The sequence below is a fragment of the Drosophila miranda genome (assembly GCF_003369915.1).
Source record: "Drosophila miranda strain MSH22 chromosome Y unlocalized genomic scaffold, D.miranda_PacBio2.1 Contig_Y2_pilon, whole genome shotgun sequence".
Classification (NCBI taxonomy): domain Eukaryota; kingdom Metazoa; phylum Arthropoda; class Insecta; order Diptera; family Drosophilidae; genus Drosophila; species Drosophila miranda.
In genome coordinates, this window is record NW_022881614.1 from 10230613 (window position 1) to 10249798 (window position 19186).

Consider the following 19186-nt stretch of genomic DNA (forward strand, 5'->3'; position numbering starts at 1 on the left):
GCGTAGCCAGTGCAAATTGATTTGTTCCTTTTGGCTATAAAAATGATCTGATCTGATCCAGATTCAGCAATCTGATATATACGATCATTATCTATGATTCTGCGTTTTTAGTTTTCTCGTATCCTCAATATTGTGGATGCAACAGATTTTCGTCCTTTGTGGGGGCGGAAGGGGGTGGGGCGAAATTTTGAGATATACGTTTTATAGTGAGATCTAACAGGAGTGCGGATACCAAATTTGGTTACTCTAGCCTTAATAGTCTCTGAGATTTGTGAATATCCCCAGATTTTCATCCTTTGCGGGGGCGGAAGGGGGTGTGGCGAAATTTTGAAAAAAACTCGTCTCGGTCCGATATATTAGGAGTGTGGATACAAAATTTGGTTGCTCTAGCTTTTATAGTCTCTGAGATCTAGGCGCTAATGTTTTACTCTAAGCAAAGCCGGCTATGCTACGTGTGTGTTAGAGAGAGACAGGGCGAGAAAAAATTAAATTGTTTTCTTGATTCTGGCTATAATAATTATACGATCTGGTTCAGATTTTGCACTCTAGAAGATATAGTCATCTTCTACGATTCTGCGTTTTTAGTTTTCTCGTATCGTCGAAATTGTGGATGCCACAGATTTTCAACCTTTGTGGGGGCGGAAGTGGGCGGGGCAAAGTTTTGAAATATTCTTGTAGCAGTGACATATCACAGAAGTCTGGATCCAAAACATCGTTGCTCTCGCTCTTATAGTCTTTGAGCACTAGGCGCTGAAGGGGACGGACAGACGGACAGACGGACGGACGGACAGACGGACAGACAGACATGGCTCAATCGACTCGGCTATTGATGCTGATCAAGAATATATATACTTTATGGGGTCGGAAACGATTCCTTTTGGACGTTACACACATCCACTTTTACCACAAATCTAATATACCCCAATACTCATTTTGAGTATCGGGTATAAAAAGCATTTGTTCCTCATGCAACCTCTTGGTATTGTATAGTCTTTGCTTAGGTTAGGTTAGGTTAAGGCGGTAGCCGGGAGGGGGGGGGGTAAGAGCCTCCCGCCCCCAAGCTCACTTGGACCTATAAAAGGTCCGTTGTGTTGCCGCATGGGCATGTGCCCCTTCGCGTTGCCCGAACCGTGAGAGCATACTACTGCAGGTTAAGGGCAGTCCCATCCGGTGGCTTGGATGTATTTGGACAAGGTCCCTGGTTTGATTACGGACAGGTCCGAAATGTCCGTGAGGAAAGCGGCCCCGAGAATACGAAGACGACGATTTCCAAGGGCTGGGCAGTGGCAGAAGAAGTGGGGGACCGATTCCTCCTCCTCCTCGTCGCGACAACTCCTGCAGAAGTCGTTATGAGGGATTGACAGTCTAGACGCGTGAGTGCCGATCTGCCAGTGTCCCGTAATGGCTCTAGTAACTGCAGAGCACTGTGCTCTGCTGAGTTTATACAGCTCTGCTGAGCGCTTCTTCGATAGATATGGCCATATCAATCTTGAGACTTTACAGGAAACGGTTTGCTGCCATCTCCTATTGGCATTTTGCTCGAACAATTCGTGCGTTAGGAGCCTGCAGGTAGCCAAGGGCATCGCTACTTGCTCCCTCTCCGGTAGGAGAGGAATCGTAGTACCCTGCCTGGCTAGCTCGTCGGCGGCGTCATTCCCCTCGATGTCCCTGTGGCCGGGGACCCATATAAGGAAGAGATCTAACTGCTCTGCGATCTCGTGCAGAGACCTGCGGCAGTCATTTACAGTCGCTGAGTTCGACGATATTGAGCCTAGAGCTTTGATAGCTGCTTGGCTGTCCGAGAAGACGCACACTAAGTGCGTATCTAGAAGTAATTTGGAGACAATCGAAATGGCCTCCTTGATGGCTTCAACCTCCGCTTGGAACACACTACAGTGATCCGGGAGCCTGAAGCAATGACTGATGTTCAGCTCGCTGCAGTAGACTCCGCCTCCCACGCGGCCGTCTAGCTTTGAGCCATCAGTGTAGAAGTGGACCGCGTTTGCAGGTCCTGGTTCGCCCATCTCCCAGTCCTCCCTAGATGGGATTGATACCTGGAAGGGCGTCGAGAGGTGATCACTGGGGATACAGTATCCAGGGCTTCCCCTGGAGTAGTGCGTAGCCCGCCAGTTATGCATAGCTCTGCCATGCGTTGAACTCTGCTGAGTTTATTGAGGCATGTCCTTCTGTCCAAGGCTGGCCACCATACCACCACTCCATAGAGCATGATTGGTCGTATGATGGCGGTGTAGAGCCACCGAACTATATAGGGGGTCATTCCCCATTTTAGTCCGATGGCTTTCCTGCAGGTATAGAGGGCCACTGTGGCCTTCTTTACTCTATCCTCTATGCTCAATTTCCAATCGAGCTTTCTATCGAGGATTAGGCCAAGATACTTGGCGTTGTTGCTGAAGACTAGCGTTTCCCCACATAGTCTTGGGGGAATCAGTACCGGAACTTTGTACTTCCTAGTGAAAAGCACCAGTTCCGTTTTAGACGGGTTGACGCCTAACCCGCATTTGTCTGCCCATTTCGACATTTTCGTGAGAGTACTTGTCATGCACTCACACAATGTCTGCGGAAATTTTCCGGAGAATGCTATGGCAACATCGTCCGCGTACGCCACCACACGGCAGCCACCCCCCTCTATCTCCCGCAGCAGTGTGTTCACTGCCACGTTCCATAGGAGGGGCGAGAGGACTCCGCCCTGCGGTGTGCCTCTGCTGACAAATCTGGTACACGTTGACGTCCCCAGTGATGCCTCAACCGTCCTGCATTGTAGCATCTGATCGATCAGGCTCACCGTCCTGGAGTCAACGCCCAGATCCGTCAGTGCGCCCGTGATGGCGGTCGGAAGGATGTTGTTAAAGGCGCCTTCTATGTCGAGGAAGGCTACTATGGAGTACTCCTTAAAATTAAGGGATGCTTCGATGATCGATGTGATCGAGTGTAGGGCCGTTTCGGTGGATCTTCCCTTCCGATAGGCATGCTGGGAGTCTGAGATCAGACTGGACGGAATGCACGCCGTTAGATGCAGCCCCAGGAGCCGCTCCATCGCCTTTAGAAGAAAAGACGATAGACTTATGGGTCTGAAATCTTTTGGGGCAGTGTGCGAGGGCTTGCCTGCCTTGGGTATGAATACGACTTTGGTCTGAAGCCAGGTGTCAGGAATGCACCCGTGGGAGAAGATTCCCTCGTAAATTATTTTGAGCCAGTTAATGGCTTTATGTCCCGCGTGAATCAGTTGGGCAGGGAAAATGCCGTCTGGCCCCGCGGACTTGTAGGGTTTAAAGCTTCTGATCGCCCAGGAAATGTTTTCCTGGCTTAGCAGTCCCAAGATGGCATTTGAGGCGACAGAAGGAGGCGCGAGGTAGTTGGGTCTGTTTTCATCGCAGCCAGGGAAGTGGGTATTTAGGAGAAGATTTAGCGACTCCTCGCTGGACGTAGTCCACGACTGGTCGGTGTTCTTCAAGTAGCCCAGGGTGGGTGTTGTCTTCGAGAGAACTCTGCGCAAGCGTGAGGCTTCTGAGTTACTCTCGATTTCGCTGCAGAACTTACGCCAGGAGGCGCGTTTGGCTTTTCTAAGTTCTTTGTTGTAGGTTGACAGACTGGCCTTGTATTCGGCCCAGTTTTGCTCAACGTTTTCAGCCTTAGCTTTATTGAAGAGTCTCCGGGAGGCTTTCCGGAGTTCACCCAGTTTCGGATTCCACCATTCAGGTTTCTTCCGGCCTCTGTTCTTGCCAGAGGGGCATGCTTTGTCGAGCGCCTTATTGCAGGCGTCGGTAAAGATCTTAAGAAGACGAGTCGTGGCCTCCGTGGAGAACTCCTCCTCAGATGGGGGCTCAGGGAGAACACGACAGAGGTGATCAGAGTACCGAGTCCAGTTTGTCCGCCTGATGTTTCGGAATCGGACTGGCTTCGGTACTGAGAAGGAGAAGACAGTTTCCACGTACCTGTGGTCCGAGAAGGAGTGCTCTTCCAGGACCCTCCAGGATACAATGTTACGCTGTATCTCATGAGAGGCAAGCGTGAGGTCCAGGACCTCCTTGCGGTTTTTAATGATAAAGGTGGGATCACTACCCCGGTTTAGTAAGACCATCTGAGTGGTCAGTAAGTAACTGAAAAGGGACTCACCCCTTTCGTTTGTGTCAGTGCTTCCCCACTGACAGTGATGTGCATTGGCATCGCACCCCACAATTAGGCCGATGTCCTTGGCCGAGCAGTCTGCGATTAGAGCCCGGAGAGGCGCGTGTGGAGGGGGGTCTGGTTGTTCATGCCCCATGTATGCGGAGCAGATCCAGTGAGCGCTCCTGGCCTTCGAGGCTCACTGCGGTGTGGTCTTTGCTTATATAAGAGTCATCTGGAAACTGGAATCTGGAAACTGAAAACTAGAAAGATTTTCTTCAATTGACGAAGCCCAGTTCAAGGGGTTCGAGGTAGCACTTGATGATGGGTCGTGACGGGGCACAAAATAAATGTTTTAACAAAATATTACTCATACGACACGTAGTGCCAGACCTTTCTTAACTCACTTAATGGAAAGAGGGTGCGGATAGTATGACATTTGAGAAACTGTTTAATTATTTACCTCTTTAGTTCTTTATATAATAATTTTACTCACCATTTCCCTCTCTCTTCCCCCTTTGCAGTGCGGCATGCGCCATCCCACAACTGGGCTGAACGAAGACGACCTGAGTCGTCTCACCGGTTCATCATCGTCTACCGCCTCGTGCGGCAGTGCAGTCTCAGATTCATCTTCATCATCGTCAGCCTCCTCGTCATCGTCCCACGCACCCACGGCGGCCCCCACCCAGTGCCATGAGGCAGCAGTCGTTGTACGCCAGCAGAAGAGTCCCGAAAGGACCAAAGTTTCTTTGGCGTCGGACGCCAAGAAACATCTGAACAGCGCCGCCCCACAGCCAAAGTTCAACTCTACTTATCTCCCGGAGATCATCAATCCGCTGGAATGGCAGAAGTCATCCCGCAAGCGCAAGGAGCGCCTCGACAGCAGCTCCGTCTTCGGACAGGACCGCAAGCTGCAGCGCAGCAACAGCGAGGAGCTGCTCACGGATCCAGCACAGGGCCACGCACCCAGCGACCCCAAGACAGCGGCCGCCCAGCTGCTGGAGGCCCAATGCGAGGTCATTCGTCGCGTCTCGTCGGAGGACTTTGAGCGCACCGCCAGCTACGCCAACTACTGTCTGGAGTTTGAGCGCGAACAGCAGTCCCAGGGCCAGTCCCAGCCACAGGAGCCGGAGGGCGGCGAGAACAACGCATCGCTGGCCAATCTCTCGATTGAGGTCCAGAGCGTCCAGGGCTCCAAGGAGCGTCCGCGCTCGGAGACCAGTCCGGCCCGCCAGCAACGGGAGGCCAGTGACGACAGCGAGTGCGAGCACGAGCGCCGAAGGAGCAGCGAACGCTTCTGTAAGTCCCGTCTGCCACCAGGCCGCAAGTCCGGCGTCACCAAAAAGGGCAGCGGTAGCGGAGGAGTCGGTGGCAAGTATCTGCCCTCCAGGCGGGACGAGCAGAACGCCTATAAGTACGACCTGTCCGCCCTGAAGTACGAGCGTCGCGGTTTCATAAGCAGCAGGAAGCAGCAGTCGCAACAGCAGCAGTCCAACTCGTCTTCCTCCGCGTCGGATCACAACGACAACAATCTGATCGACTTCCACCAGCAACAGCTCCAGCAGCAAACTTCGAAGAGAAGCTCCAGCATCTCGCCCACACCCACAACGAGCCCCTCGGCGGGCAGCGACGACACCACGCCCACACCCGTCAAGGCCAAGCCGCCGCAGCACCAACAGCAGCAGAACCCGGACCTCACCTCGGCCCAGGAATCGTTGCCGTGGGAGCGAGGGGATGAGCCCGCCCCCGTCCTAAGCCGACGCTACGCCCACTCCCGACCTCATGTCGGCGGCAACATCGATGCAGCCGCCCAGCTGGCCAAGGTGATGCCCTATCCGCAAGCGCTGCCCAAGCAAGCAACCAGCGTGCAGCTGCACGGCTGCGAGGACATGGACTGCCTGGAGACGATGGACGCGGTGCGCGCTTTCAGTTCGCTGGAGAACATGCGCACCCGCGACGTGATGCAGCAGGTGCTCCCCGCCATGATGGTGGCCTTCCAGACGCCGGAGGAGCGCCTCAAGGCCATCGGCCGCCGGGTCACCGTGCTCAAGAAGAAGCTCGTCCAGTTGGAGGACGCACTCGAACAGCGGCTCGGCTATCGCCCCTCGCAGGCAGAGAGCCTCAACGACAAGTACGTGAAGAACGCCTTGGCCGAGCTGAGCAAGCTGCGGAAGGAGCGACTCGAGCTCAAGACTGATCCCATTGCTGCCCTCAGCCTCAAGCTGGGCGGAGGTGGCGGTGCCGGCGGCTCCGGGTGCCAGGAGGCGGCCAAGAAGCTGGAGCGCATGAAAGCCACACTCGCTGAAATCGAGCAGGTACGGATCACTCTCTTTTAGATCATCCTCCATCGACCATCCCCATCTCTTTCGCGCACTCTTGTCACGAGACAGACACAGATTTTGATGGCAATTAACAAGTGGAGCAGACGTCAGAGAGCCACAGATCCACGATTGTTGTATGTGGATTGTCTCGAGAGCAGCCGACGCAGCAGCGGCATCAGCAGCTAGTGACATGTTTAGCAATTTGGCAATAACTTTGATCTTGCCCCATTGTCACAGCCGCACGGGAAAACAGCAAAACAAAACGAAATTTTCCGCTCAAGCACAAACAATTTCGTCTGGGGAGGAAAAAACCGAATTTCGGCGGTTGATCGACGTGTTTATGCCGTGACAAGAGTGCTTTTAAATGGGGTTTTTATTTGGAATCGAAAATACTTTGCTATGCGGAAAGATTGTATTTCCATATTATGATAGAAATCAATCGAAATAGATTTATCACTATCCAAAGTATAGCCACAATTTCATATGTCTATTCATAGGGATTATGACATTTCTTTTTTATTTAATTTGAATATTTTCATAATTTTATACTGGATGATCGGTAGAGAGCTTTTTGGAAAACAAAATTAGACATCAATATGTTCATTTACAATTTTTCATCGCACATCCCCAAGAGCTAGGGTATGGCTTCTAGAACCCGCACAAATGTATTTTATCCAATTTGGGGAGGCTTCTATTATATAAGTGTTTTATGAGATATCTATTTATATTCCAATAGCAGAGCACAGACACACAAATATGAATGTGTTTATGGCATTTGGGTAGGACAGGCCTCCTTCTTCTGCGCATCTTTCTCGATTGACAAATTAATGATACGTTTGTCATGGTGGGCCGAAAGGAATCCGCTCGAAATTGAGTTTGTGCCAAGAATGATTGGATGTATGGAAGGTTAGGGGTGGAGGATAGGATAGTATAGGAGGATATGTATGTGGATATAATGGTTAGAGCAGCCACAAAATTGCCTTTCCGCCCAGACAGAGGCATATTGTGCATATAATGCAATGTTTTCTCTGCTCTTGCGACTGTTTACGAAAGTTCTACTCTCATTTCTATTTCTGTTTTGGGCCCTTTGGCGTCTCGCGCGGATTGTTGTCTGTTTGTCATGAGACCCAATGAAATAATGCCCCATGCAGTGGCGCTGATAGATTGTGTTGTTTACGTCCCGCTTTGGGGCTTTTATCAGTTTTGTGCTTTTTTGGGGGTTTCTGTGGCATTGAAGTGTCATTTTCATATTGTTTTCATTGATCCGATGATCACCTTTGCACCGTACTCACCCTCGTCTTTCCATTGCAGAATCTCAACGAGAAGCGTACCAATGGCCACCGCTCCGGGCAGCTGGAGGAACTGACGGCTGATCAACTGGTGCAGGAAAAGACCGCCGTCCAGCATGGTCTGCTGTATTTTGAGAATCTCTACGGCCATCCAATCAACAAGGAAGAGCGCGATGCGGCCCGGCCGCTGTACGATCGTTACCGTCAGCTGAAGCGTCTGGTTGCCCGCACTGTTATGTTCGGAACTCGGACTGGGGTGCCGGAGCTGCCCACCATCCTGGAGCACGAGGCTATGGTCTTCGAGTCGACCTCCACACCACTGCAGTATTCATCGAACAACAGCACAGAGACCACCAACTCACCCAGCGACTCGATGGCGCCAAATACCCTCACGCAGAACGCTTCCTCCGATGAGTCGACCATCACCACCACGGGTCCAGCAGCGCCAGCGCCAGCGCCGGCGGCTGGATCGACGGAGTCTTCCAGCGAGAACATATCCGCACTGAGCCTGGACCAGCTGTGGGAGCAGCCGGAGCGGGTGCGCGACGAGAAGGCCGTCCTGAAGGCCACCATACGCGAGTACGAGTCGCTGTTCGAGGAGCAGAACGGCCGCAAGATGCTGAAGCAGGACCGAAGGTCCCTCGAGACGGAGACCTACGCCCAGTACAAAGAGAAGAAGGGCAAGGTCCGACTGCTGCAGGCCCTGATCAAGAAGCACATTGGCCACTAGCCTTGAGCCTCAATCAATCAGTCTTTCGATCAACATCTATTCACCTGCATGCGATAATTATTTATTTCATATCCACAAAAAAACCAAATGTAAAAAAACATACCTATATACTCGGTTGGATGTGTGTATGCATATCCCAATACCCGCCCCCTACCCCATACATTTATACAGATATTATTATAGATGTGTAGTTTTTAGATTTACATTTTACCATATATTCTATAATGATACATTTTATGAATATTGTTGATTCCTTATTGTTTTTTGAAAACACCTATGAATAATACGAATAAAAAGAAGAGAAATGTTACAGAAATCGACGATTATGGCGGAGAAGGCTAACCTAACCGAAAGACATTTGATTGGGACTCTCTCGTCCGTATGTAGTATGTAGTATATGCTTGAAACTTCCACTCGGAATTTATACCTCTCACTCATTTTCTTTCTGCAAGTCATCATTGATGCTAAAAAATGTGTTACATTTGTATTTTCCATTGATTCGAACATAAATTCATCTCTCTCGGGATACTCCCGACTTTGCTTTAGTTTCAGTTTCGAATGATTTAGATTTAGTGAGGCAGAGGTAAAAGCAGAACAAAATCTTTATAAATGTTGTCTGGTAGTATGAAATATCTTATATCGATATCTAAACTAGTGCCATTTATAGAACAGCACTACCCCCAGCCCCTACCCTACCTATACTAGCTGTGATTTGAATCAAAAGCTTCCTCTGGCATTTGACGTTGGCAGTTTCTTTGACAGCAGAAGCGGAAACGGAAGTCGAGCCGAGTCGAGTTTGTATCGAGTGCAGGCCAAGTGCCTGGGAAATTGATTTGCTTTGTTGAGTTTTTGAACGTGTATCGTAACCTTTCTGAATATATTTACAAATACATAAAGCCCAACCCAAGCATATATATATATTAACCTTACATATGTAACAACGTACGCATATATGTATGTATATTTACATACCATATATGTATGAATATTGAATACAAAATTATATACTGTACTGTACTGTACGCATATGTACCACTTATATAAAGGTCAACATTTACAAATGGAATATTCTTATGTGTAGCCCACACGATTGGGTCGAATCGAAAGGAAGCAATTTTTGTAGCATTAAACGTATGTATGTATCCCCTTCGACAACTGAACAGATTGAATGTCTATACATAATATGCAAAATAAAATATATCACGTTATATTACAAGTACAACTTTTGTTTTTATTCATCAATTAGGGATAACATTCACGGAATAATTGTGGTAGTTTTTAGTCAGTCGATGTTCTCCAGAATTCTGCCAGTGGCTGCAATAAAAGGATAAGATTCGAATCAGTTACTGATGGCGAATGAATCACATTGAGCGGAGGGGGCGGGTGGGTGTGGATCAGTCAAGTGTGTATTCGACATAAACATTCAGGTATATGCTTGTCAAGGTATTCGTCATGAAATGAAGAGGGTCAACAAATTAAATATTACCAAAGACTATACAATACCAAGATGTCGCATGAGCGACCAAAAAGCTATTCTATGGCGGGTCCTAACATTAGGACCCAAAAGGCACGAGGGAGCGCGCGGGGTTTCAATTCCCTTTTCGCCTGTACTTCGTCTCTACCGCGACCCCGCTGCCCATCGGTTTTGAAGCGGTGGTCGCGGATCGCCGATGTCTTTGGAGCGGTGGTCGCGGATCGCCGATGTCATTGGAGCGGCACAGTGGGACCTTTGGCCGTCTCAGCTTGCTAAATTAGTTAGTTAGTCAATAAATATTTGCACACTGAAAAAATGTTAAACTTTGAGTGCTTATATCTCCTAAACTAAAACTATCTTGAAAATTCGATTGGAAAATTCTCTATTAGATGCGTACATTAAATTTATCTAAAGCACTCATACAATTTTTTGACTATTTCGGCTGAGTCCCCACTGTGCCGCGCCAAAGACATCAGCGACCACGCTGCCCTACGGTTTCGGCACGCAGCACTGACATGCTTTCAGTGCCGTTGTGTGTGAAGCTAAAAGCCGTATATGCTGCGGGCGAAACCGGTTTATGGCCGTGCCGACCTAGGACATACACACATATACACAACTACAAGCATATTTCTGGGTTGGCTCGAGCTCGTGCTGACCGAGGCATTGACGAAGCCGAGTAGCACTTCGGAGGCGAAGGTAGCGTAAAAGAGAATTGAAGTACTAGCCGACATGAAGCGTCAAACGAAAATTGAAAAAGCATTTGTTCCTCATGCGACATCTTGGTATTGTATAGTCTTTGATATTACGTACCATTAGCTCACAAGAGGGCCATGCCACAATCCATGCATCAATGGTTCAAACTGGAAATGTAAAAAAAACCATAACATAAATAAACAATGGATGGGTAAAAATTGAAAATATCAGCTAAATAAACCAATCGACATCATTTCTCCGACTGGGGCGGTATCTAAAAACATCACATGAGTGCCCTAATTTTCTTTTTTCCTACAGAACAGACGAAAGGTGGAACATACCTCAAATTAAATCCATTTATAAATTGGTTTCCTCAAGAATCTTTCCATATATTTCCAAAATAAAGCCTGTAAATGTAAATAAGAATAGCATTAATACAAATTATTTTCAATATTTAACATAATAATATATAATGTTAGATATAGGAACTACTTATATTTATTTATTTATTAAATTAACAAATTATCTGTTAATAATGGTACTTCGTTACTAAAGGCGGAAAAGGATAAGTTAAAAGTTAGCTAAATTTAAATGATTATAAATATTGCATGCAATTAGTTTAAGAGACAGTTCAGGGGATAGGGTTTGACAGAGGGAGTTATAGTTATGGCATAAAACCCTAAAAGGTTCATGATCAGCATAATTAGACCTACATATGGGTAGACGGATAGGCCTAAAAGTACGGGTAGGTCTGGATGGAACGGCCAAGTCAATCTGACCCAAGAGAGTTTGGGAGTCAACAGTCCCAAGAAGGAGCTTGTGCACGAACATTACGCCATTGCATATTCTGCGATGGTGCAACGACGGCAGGTCAATAAGATTTAGCCTAGACCGGTAGGGTGGCAAGATTCTACCCGAGTCCCAGTTAAAGTTCCGAAGGGCAAAAATTAAAAATTGCTTTTGCACGGATTCAATAACAGCCTGCTGCTCTTTATACTGCGGGCTCCACACACAAGAACAATACTCCAATATAGGACGTACTAACGAGATGTACAGTTGTTTCGTAACGTACGGGTCGTCAAACTCCTTGGACCAACGCTTGATGAACGCTAAAACACCCTTAGCTTTATTTACAGTTACAGCTATATGGGTGTTGAAACACATCTTATGATCAAAAAGGACTCCGAGGTCATTTGAACTCGAAATTCGCTCAAGGACATGATTTCCTAGAACATATGAGACAAAATGAGGAGCGCGACGGTAAAATGTCATAAGTTTGCATTTGGAAAGGTTCAGAAAAAGAAGATTAGTTGAACACCACAATAGTAGTTCACTTAGATCAAGTTGAAGGCGTGTGTGCAAATACCAATCAGAGTAAGAAAGACAGATTTTGACATCATCAGCATACATTAGTGTAGTAGAGTATGTTATAACTTGAGGAAGGTCGTTCACAAATAAAATAAACAGAAGCGGGCCCAGATGACTTCCCTGTGGCACACCTGAAGTAACATTAACAGTATTTGACAACACGTTAGAAAACAAAACACGTTGAGTACGGTTAGAGAGATAGGACAAAATCCAATCTAGAAGATTCGTTGGGAACCCTAATAAAGAGAGCTTTTGAATAAGCAGAGCATGGTTCACAGAATCGAATGCCTTGCTGAAGTCCGTAAAAACTACATCCGTCTGCAAACCAATTTGAAAACCACGGTGGATTAGGTTAGAAAACTCAAGAAGGTTAGTCGATGTTGAACGATGTCTGAAAAAACCGTGTTGCGACGGAGATATCAAGCTGCAACAAAGATGTTGCAGTTGCCGGGTGACCAGGAACTCAAGAAGCTTCGGGATGGCGGAAAGCTTTGCGATACCACGATAGTTTTCAATGTTTGATCTTGAACCTTTTTTGTGAAGCGGAATTATGTAGGACTCATTCCAAATTACTGGGAGACAAGACTGTTCCAAGGAGAGGTTGAAGAGAAAGGTCAAGGGGGTGCAAAGGGACTGGGCACAGTGTTTTAAGATGCAACTTGGTACCTTATCTGGACCCGCAGAAAACGATATGTCCATAGATGACAAACCTTCCAGAACAACGCTTTCCTCGAAAAAGGGCAGAAAAATGCTGTTAGCTTGAGGTAGCTGGTACGGATACGGAGTGGATGCGTTGTAAATATGAGACGAGTACGTTGTTTGGAAAAAGTTAGCGAATAAATTTGCAATACCAACAGCAGAAGCTTCTGTTTTGTTCTGGTAATGAAGGGACGGAGGAAAAACGTTTGACTTGCGCTTAGAACGAATAGAATTTTTTAGGATCACTACGAAAGTTACTACTACATTGTGAAAGGTAATGATTATAACACTGACTATTGACGGCAAGGAACAGAGAGCGAGCGGAGGAGTATAGAGCTAAGGCCAACGTGGAGCCCGACTTCTGGTACTTTTTATAGAGCCGGGATTTATTATTTTTTAAGTATGACAAATACTTGGAGAACCAGGGAGGCTTGGACGATACAGGTACAGTGATATCTGGAACAAACGTATTAAGGGCGGAGTAAATAGAACTATAAAACGAGTTAACAGTTGCATCTATGTTCGGTAATGAATAAAGAAACGACCAATCAACACGCGAGAGATGTAGATCTAAATCAATAAAGTTTGTTTTGCGAAAACACTTTATGTGACAAGGAGCCATGGAACTGTCAGCACCTCCAGATTGTGTACACTCCAGTGATATCAACAAAGTTGGATGGTAAGGATCTTCAGGGAGAGATATTGGGCTTGCTCTAGATACAGTAGCAAGAGAACCATCGTTAACAAAAACGAGGTCAAGAAGTCTGTCCCTAATGTTTTTAACGGCATTAATTTGGACAAGGGAAATATCCGTTAGCCCATTGATAAAGTCATTATGGCAATTGGGAAACAACAGGTTAGCGTCATTACAAGGCAGCCAAGTAAGAAATGGGAGGTTAAAGTCCCCCATGACAATAATTCGATCATTGCACCCTAATGTAGAAACAACATTATTAATTGCTGAAAGGTGGTGTAAGTAAAGCTCAGCATCAGACCTGGGAGGAATGTAAGAGCAGGTTAAATAGAAAAATGCGGAGCCAACACGAACTTTGACTGCAACAAATTCAATTCCATGAATGTTATTGAATGGGAATAACTCAGATGAGAAAACAGATTTAACTGCAATCAGAACCCCACCTGCAAAAGATGGGCGGTCCATTCTATAAATAGTGTAACTATCAATGAAAATTTCGTGATCATTGACAAAGGAGTTAAGCCAGGTTTCGGTAAACGCGATGGCATCGAAATCAAAGGACGCGCTATTAGTATGAATTTGACGCAACTTTCCCAGCAAACTGCGAACGTTCTGATAGTGCATGGAAAAATAGTACATCAGTTTTTTGGAGAATGTTCGGTAATTCTTGGATTCGAGTTCGAATCTTTGAGAAGGAACTCATGCACAATTGTATGCTCAGGCCATATTGACGGTTCTAGAGAACAGGATAGTAAAGAATCAGGGAGAAGAATTTTAAAGGATGATATGTTGCGCTTATGTTTAAATGTAAATTTAGTCACAACTATATCAACAGGCGAAGTGTTAATTTTAGCGGCAAGATGTTGTTTAATATCAGCTAAATAAACCAATCGACATCATTTCTCCGACTGGGACGGTATCTAAGAACATCATGAGAGTGCCCTACTTTTTACTACATTTAAATCATTAAATAAGTGGGGAAAACTTACCATTCATTCATTCAGCATAGTCATTTTGATTCCTGTAGATGAAGGCCGCATGCCTTTTCTTATCTACAATGAAATAAAAAAATTGTTATTTAAATATTCCACAAAGACATTATCTAAATAAAGAAAATTGCTTTGTCAGTTTAGTATATCATCAATTGTTTTTATGACAGGGATAACTGTTTGGCTTTAAAAAGTGCTCATCATAGAGATTTCCTTTATTTAGTGGCACTAATCAGTATTTACTAACCATAAAAAGCAATCGTCCTGATCACAATCCGCTACTGGGTCCACAAGGAGTAACTTCTAAAATAAATATACATATTACCGATTAATATAATTTGAATTTATTAGTAGTAACTACCATTAGTCTGTTAAATGTATGGGCTTCAGTCGAGTAAATGTTGCAACACACATAAATTCAGTTATATGCTTGTCTATAGGTTTGTCATCAGAGTAAATATGTATATGGTCAAAGGGTTATAAATATATATGTACGCACCTCATCTCTATGGGACTGCCTGAGCTGAACAACCACCGAACGAAGGAGTAGCCGAGGTTTCTGCAAGATACAATATAATCAAAGTTAATAAAATACTCGAACTTTTAATGAAATAGCATGTAGTACATAACAATTTTAGTGTATCAGCAAATATAACCAATCTACATCATTTCTCCGACTGGGGCGGTGTTCAAAAACATCATGATCATGATAAAGAACCATTCAGAGATACGAAACTTACCCAATTTTCTTAGGCCACCATCACATCAACACATCATTATTGGTTGCAAGAATTCTGCAAAAAAGAAAATGCGTTTTCAATAGGTGTGTGCATACATCTACATGGAGTATTATTTTAGGCTGATTTTATCAGCTTACTGCATCATCAATTATTCTTATGACAGGGATAACTGTTTGGCTTAAATAAGGTGTTCATCATAAACAGAATAACTGATGGATGCCATGTGCTCTAAACTTACCTTAAATCAGTGGCGGGTTCTTTGTGTCCCCGATTCGGTAATGTAAGTGGAATCTGTAAGGAAGAGAATGTCGAGTTAACACAAATGGAATTTGTTGAAATACTGGCCAAGACAGTTTGAAAGATCAGCTTAATGCATCATCAATTTATCTTATGACAGGGATAACTGTTTGGCTTAAATAAGGTGTTCATCATTGCCTAAGGGGGTACCTACAGATATGTAAATATGTATACTGATGATTGCTTACCATTTAAATAGGAGTAGCTTTTCCCAGAATTTCCTCATGCTGAGCCACCTGTAAAGAGCCATACATTAGCATTAGCACATTTTCAAAAATTTTTGAGCACTCGAAGTACTTTTTAGAGTCAGTGGTTTGAAAATCAACATAATTATTCGGTTATATGCTTGTCTATTTGGTTTGTCATCACAGAAAGACAGTCTTGACATTGCTGGTGCGAGAGTACAGTAGGTGCCACTGAAAACTAACAGAATGAGGTTAAAACCAATCCATGTGCGAATTTTCACGATAGCTCTATTACTGAAGCATCAGTACAAAAATCCAATCGACATTATTCTTCCGACTGGGGCGGTATATATTTAGCATCATAGAAACAAAAACTTCACATCCATTTCCGAACGAAACTAACCTTACTATTGCTCCGGCAACACACAGCACACAGTGGGACCACAGCAGCACCAGGCCGGTGGATCTCCATAATAATATTGGACTACATTGTAATCACCATCAAACTGCTGACAATGCAAGCGACCGCATTCGTTCTGCGTTCTGTAAATGCAATGAGAGATATAACATTTAATTATACTTTCATCAAATTCGAGGAAAAATGCTCTTCGGCATGTGGCATTTGTAATCAGAATTGAAAACCAACTGCTCATGATGGCCGCTGCGGAAATAGAAAGAATAGTTCTTATTCTTATTAGTGATGTACAAAAACATCGATGCATCGAGCACCGATGTTTTCCTGCCGATGTTTACTGATGTTTTCCGATGTTTTTGCTGCTACCGATGTTGAGTGATGCATCGATGTTTTGCAAAACATCGGTAGTTTAATTTCATATCATTGCGTATTTGTCTTCTGTAAGCAGCAACACAGCAATGCCAAAGTAAGTAAACATATTTGACTTAAAATGAAACAAATTTACTATAGATGGTATACATTTGTTTAAATATGAAACTGCGAACGCCGTTAACATCATTCGAAGGCAACCAGTTGTGTGTTTGGGAAGGTATGAAGAATACTGTTCAGTCACAGACATATACCTTATTAATATTACAGAATATACAGTACAATCTCATACACAAAAACTCATAAATACAATTGTCCATGTCACTTCATGTGAATAAATATGACGACACGAAAATTACAACTAACTAACTAGCAACTAAGAATAGACAATTGCACTTGTAAACTCGAACCCACCAAAAAGGATGAAGCAATAAACTGTTTACTTTGTTGCTGCCAAGTACCTAAGTAAATGCACTGAAATGTAACCCCCGCACAGAGAAAGTGCACCCTATCTAAAAATACACTCACATGGAGCCTGGCGTTCCTTCCCATACAATAAGAGTACCACTGCTAGCTGTATAAGGAGATGCATTTGTTCAATAAAACTCAGTATCAGAAACAGTACCACAACTGCCTGTCTTTAATTTTTCCATCGCAATCATCAGAGGCTGTCGCCGTGTCTTCAGATACTCATTTCGCGAACCGTAGGATACCCACTCCGCAGTCCAACTGGTTCAAGTTCTAGTTGCGACGACCAAACTGTAGACGGTTTATGTACCGTATACAACCCAGCTTCCAACAACACAATTTTTAAGTTTGTTACACTTGGCTTGTTTCCCAGAGGGCAATGCCGGCTAGCTGTCGACCCCAGGGCTGGGTAGTTCCCCTTGCCCGCCAAATGTAGACAAAAAAGGAGACATACTACTTCTCGGGACATCAAAACTGACAACAACCTAACAACAACAAAGAAAATCATAAACAGACGGCTATCAAGTGGGTGAAGCTTGGGTGTTATCACTTCGCGCGCCCGCCCTACCTGTGACCAAACACAACGTTCATTTTTGCCACCCTCTGCTGGAACGGTGACGGCTGGCCTAATCCATGGCTTACGCCACGCGTCCTCCCTCTATTTTAAATTTAAGGCATCATGCTTCAATATATATCCAAGCTTTAATAATCGTAAATTGACAATTTTATCTTTCTCATTAATAAATAGCTATACTCAAAATTATCACTAACCACTAAGAAACACCAAAACGTTCGACACAAAGGCAAACAAGGAAATAACTGCTGCAATTTCGTTCAACCAACAGGGATACCCTCACCCATACGTAATGGAATATGTGTAGTTGACTGGATCCAGTTTTACGGGAGTTAATTTAACTCGGGCCCCTACGGAGGCTTAACCTACCAAGAGCTCTTGTTAAGGGTCCCCGGGACATAAACAATAAACAATATTTTTTTCACAAATCGCTCGACCAAATACGGTGGACTGATGGGACCCCCGCGTCACCCACTAAGGGTTAATCTTCTGGCACTGAACAGCTGATCGCAGATTTAGGTTCGTGAAAGGTGTTGGGGTTTTTAAATATTTTTTTTCAATGTACGTTAAACGGTTTAAGCTAATACTAATTACTAAATAAAGGACAACACACGGAACAGAATAACATTTAATGTGGAACGGTGTTTGGAGTGCGGATTATGTTTTTTTTCTTTAAATTCAAACGACGTGGGCGATCGCTGGCCGTGGCCGGTCAGCCCTAAATTTATATAGGTCCGTGTATACGTGTGCGCGTGTGTGTGTGTGTGAATAGGGTTTCGGGGTTGTTACTTGGTGAATGAGACCAAACCACACCCACACCTCACTACATTCTCAGGTCTTTGGCGTGGTACACTCCTATGGGACGGCCGTTAAGGTCCTCCAGAGCGTACGCGTTCTCTCCTACTGGCTTCACTACCCGGCATCGGATGAATTTGCGCGCGAACTTGGCATTAAAGCCTTTTCCAAAGTCACTAAGGACAAAATTTCGGCGGAATACCTCTTGTCCCGGCCTCGCGTAAAACACCCGAGCTCGCTGGTTGTATCTTACCCTACTACGCTCGTATGCCTGATGTAAACTAGCGCGTATCCTCTCTTGGATGAGTTGTCGCTTGTCCTGACCCTCCAGTAGCGATATGTCATGCTCGCCGATCGACCGCAGTCGCTTTGCCAGCTTGTAGCATGACCCATGCAAATACATTTGCTGCCCGAAGACTGCAAAGAATGGTGTTACGCCTGTTGCCTCGTGAACCGAGTTCCTAATAGCCAGTTCTATCTCCGGCAGATGCACATCCCAGTCCCGGTGATCGTCTTCCAGATACGCCCGAATCGCGCTGAGTACTGTTCGATTCACGCGTTCGGCTGCGTTTCTCTGCGGAGAATACACTGGCGTCCTCATATGAGTGACTCCGAATGCATCGGTCATCTCCTTAAAAGTTTTCGAGACGAACTGAGCCCCATTGTCCGAGTGAATCATCTCCGGCACTCCAAACTTGTAAAACACCTCGTGAACGAGGAATCTTACAACTTCCTTTGCTGTGGCCTTGGTCATGGTCTTTAGGAATGTGAACTTAGAGAACTGGTCAACTACAATAAATATCCACGCCTGACCGTTCTTTGACCGCGGATATTTGCCCAAAAAATCAATATAAAGTTTTTGGAACGGGCGCTCAGTGACCACTTCTTGCCCCATCCCGACCTGCATCCGATAATTCGGCGCTTTCGACTCCTTGCACACGGTGCACCGTCGGATATAATC

The 19186-nt window shown here is 45.4% G+C and overlaps 1 protein-coding gene, 2 long non-coding RNA genes and 3 other non-coding genes across 8 annotated transcripts in view; 2 read left to right on the top strand and 4 right to left on the bottom strand.

The window, feature by feature from the left end:
* Positions 1-9361, top strand: part of LOC108159839 (protein FAM13A) — a 29216-nt gene extending 19855 nt beyond the window's left edge. For both annotated transcript variants that reach the window (XM_017293430.2, XM_017293429.2), the window contains exons 2-3: positions 4650-6440; positions 7758-9361. In XM_017293430.2, the coding sequence (XP_017148919.2) occupies positions 4656-6440; positions 7758-8465 (2493 nt within the window). In that variant the 5' untranslated portion in view covers positions 4650-4655 and the 3' untranslated portion in view covers positions 8466-9361. The remainder of the gene's footprint in view (positions 1-4649; positions 6441-7757) is intronic.
* A 314-nt stretch (positions 9362-9675) lies between these two features.
* Positions 9676-16315, bottom strand: LOC117192725. Of its 2 annotated transcripts, XR_004474424.1 has the most exons (11): positions 16251-16313; positions 16008-16147; positions 15608-15655; positions 15361-15413; positions 15123-15176; positions 14882-14941; positions 14630-14685; positions 14383-14445; positions 10974-11039; positions 10750-10799; positions 9676-9779 (listed from the first exon to the last, which is right to left on the bottom strand). It is a non-coding gene; the product is annotated as an uncharacterized LOC117192725 (long non-coding RNA). The 2 variants fall into 2 exon arrangements; XR_004474423.1 differs by having other exon boundaries at positions 16008-16315.
* Positions 14511-14594, bottom strand: LOC117194223. Its single transcript, XR_004474789.1, has one exon. It is a non-coding gene; the product is annotated as a small nucleolar RNA R38 (small nucleolar RNA).
* LOC117194221 lies at positions 15246-15328 on the bottom strand. The gene has a single exon (XR_004474787.1). It is a non-coding gene; the product is annotated as a small nucleolar RNA R38 (small nucleolar RNA).
* On the bottom strand, positions 15478-15562 carry LOC117194210. Its single transcript, XR_004474776.1, has one exon. It is a non-coding gene; the product is annotated as a small nucleolar RNA R38 (small nucleolar RNA).
* Positions 16316-16422: 107 nt separating the features above from the next.
* On the top strand, positions 16423-16873 carry LOC117192727. The gene is made up of 2 exons (XR_004474428.1): positions 16423-16485; positions 16585-16873. It is a non-coding gene; the product is annotated as an uncharacterized LOC117192727 (long non-coding RNA).
* The last annotated feature ends 2313 nt before the right edge of the window (positions 16874-19186 follow it).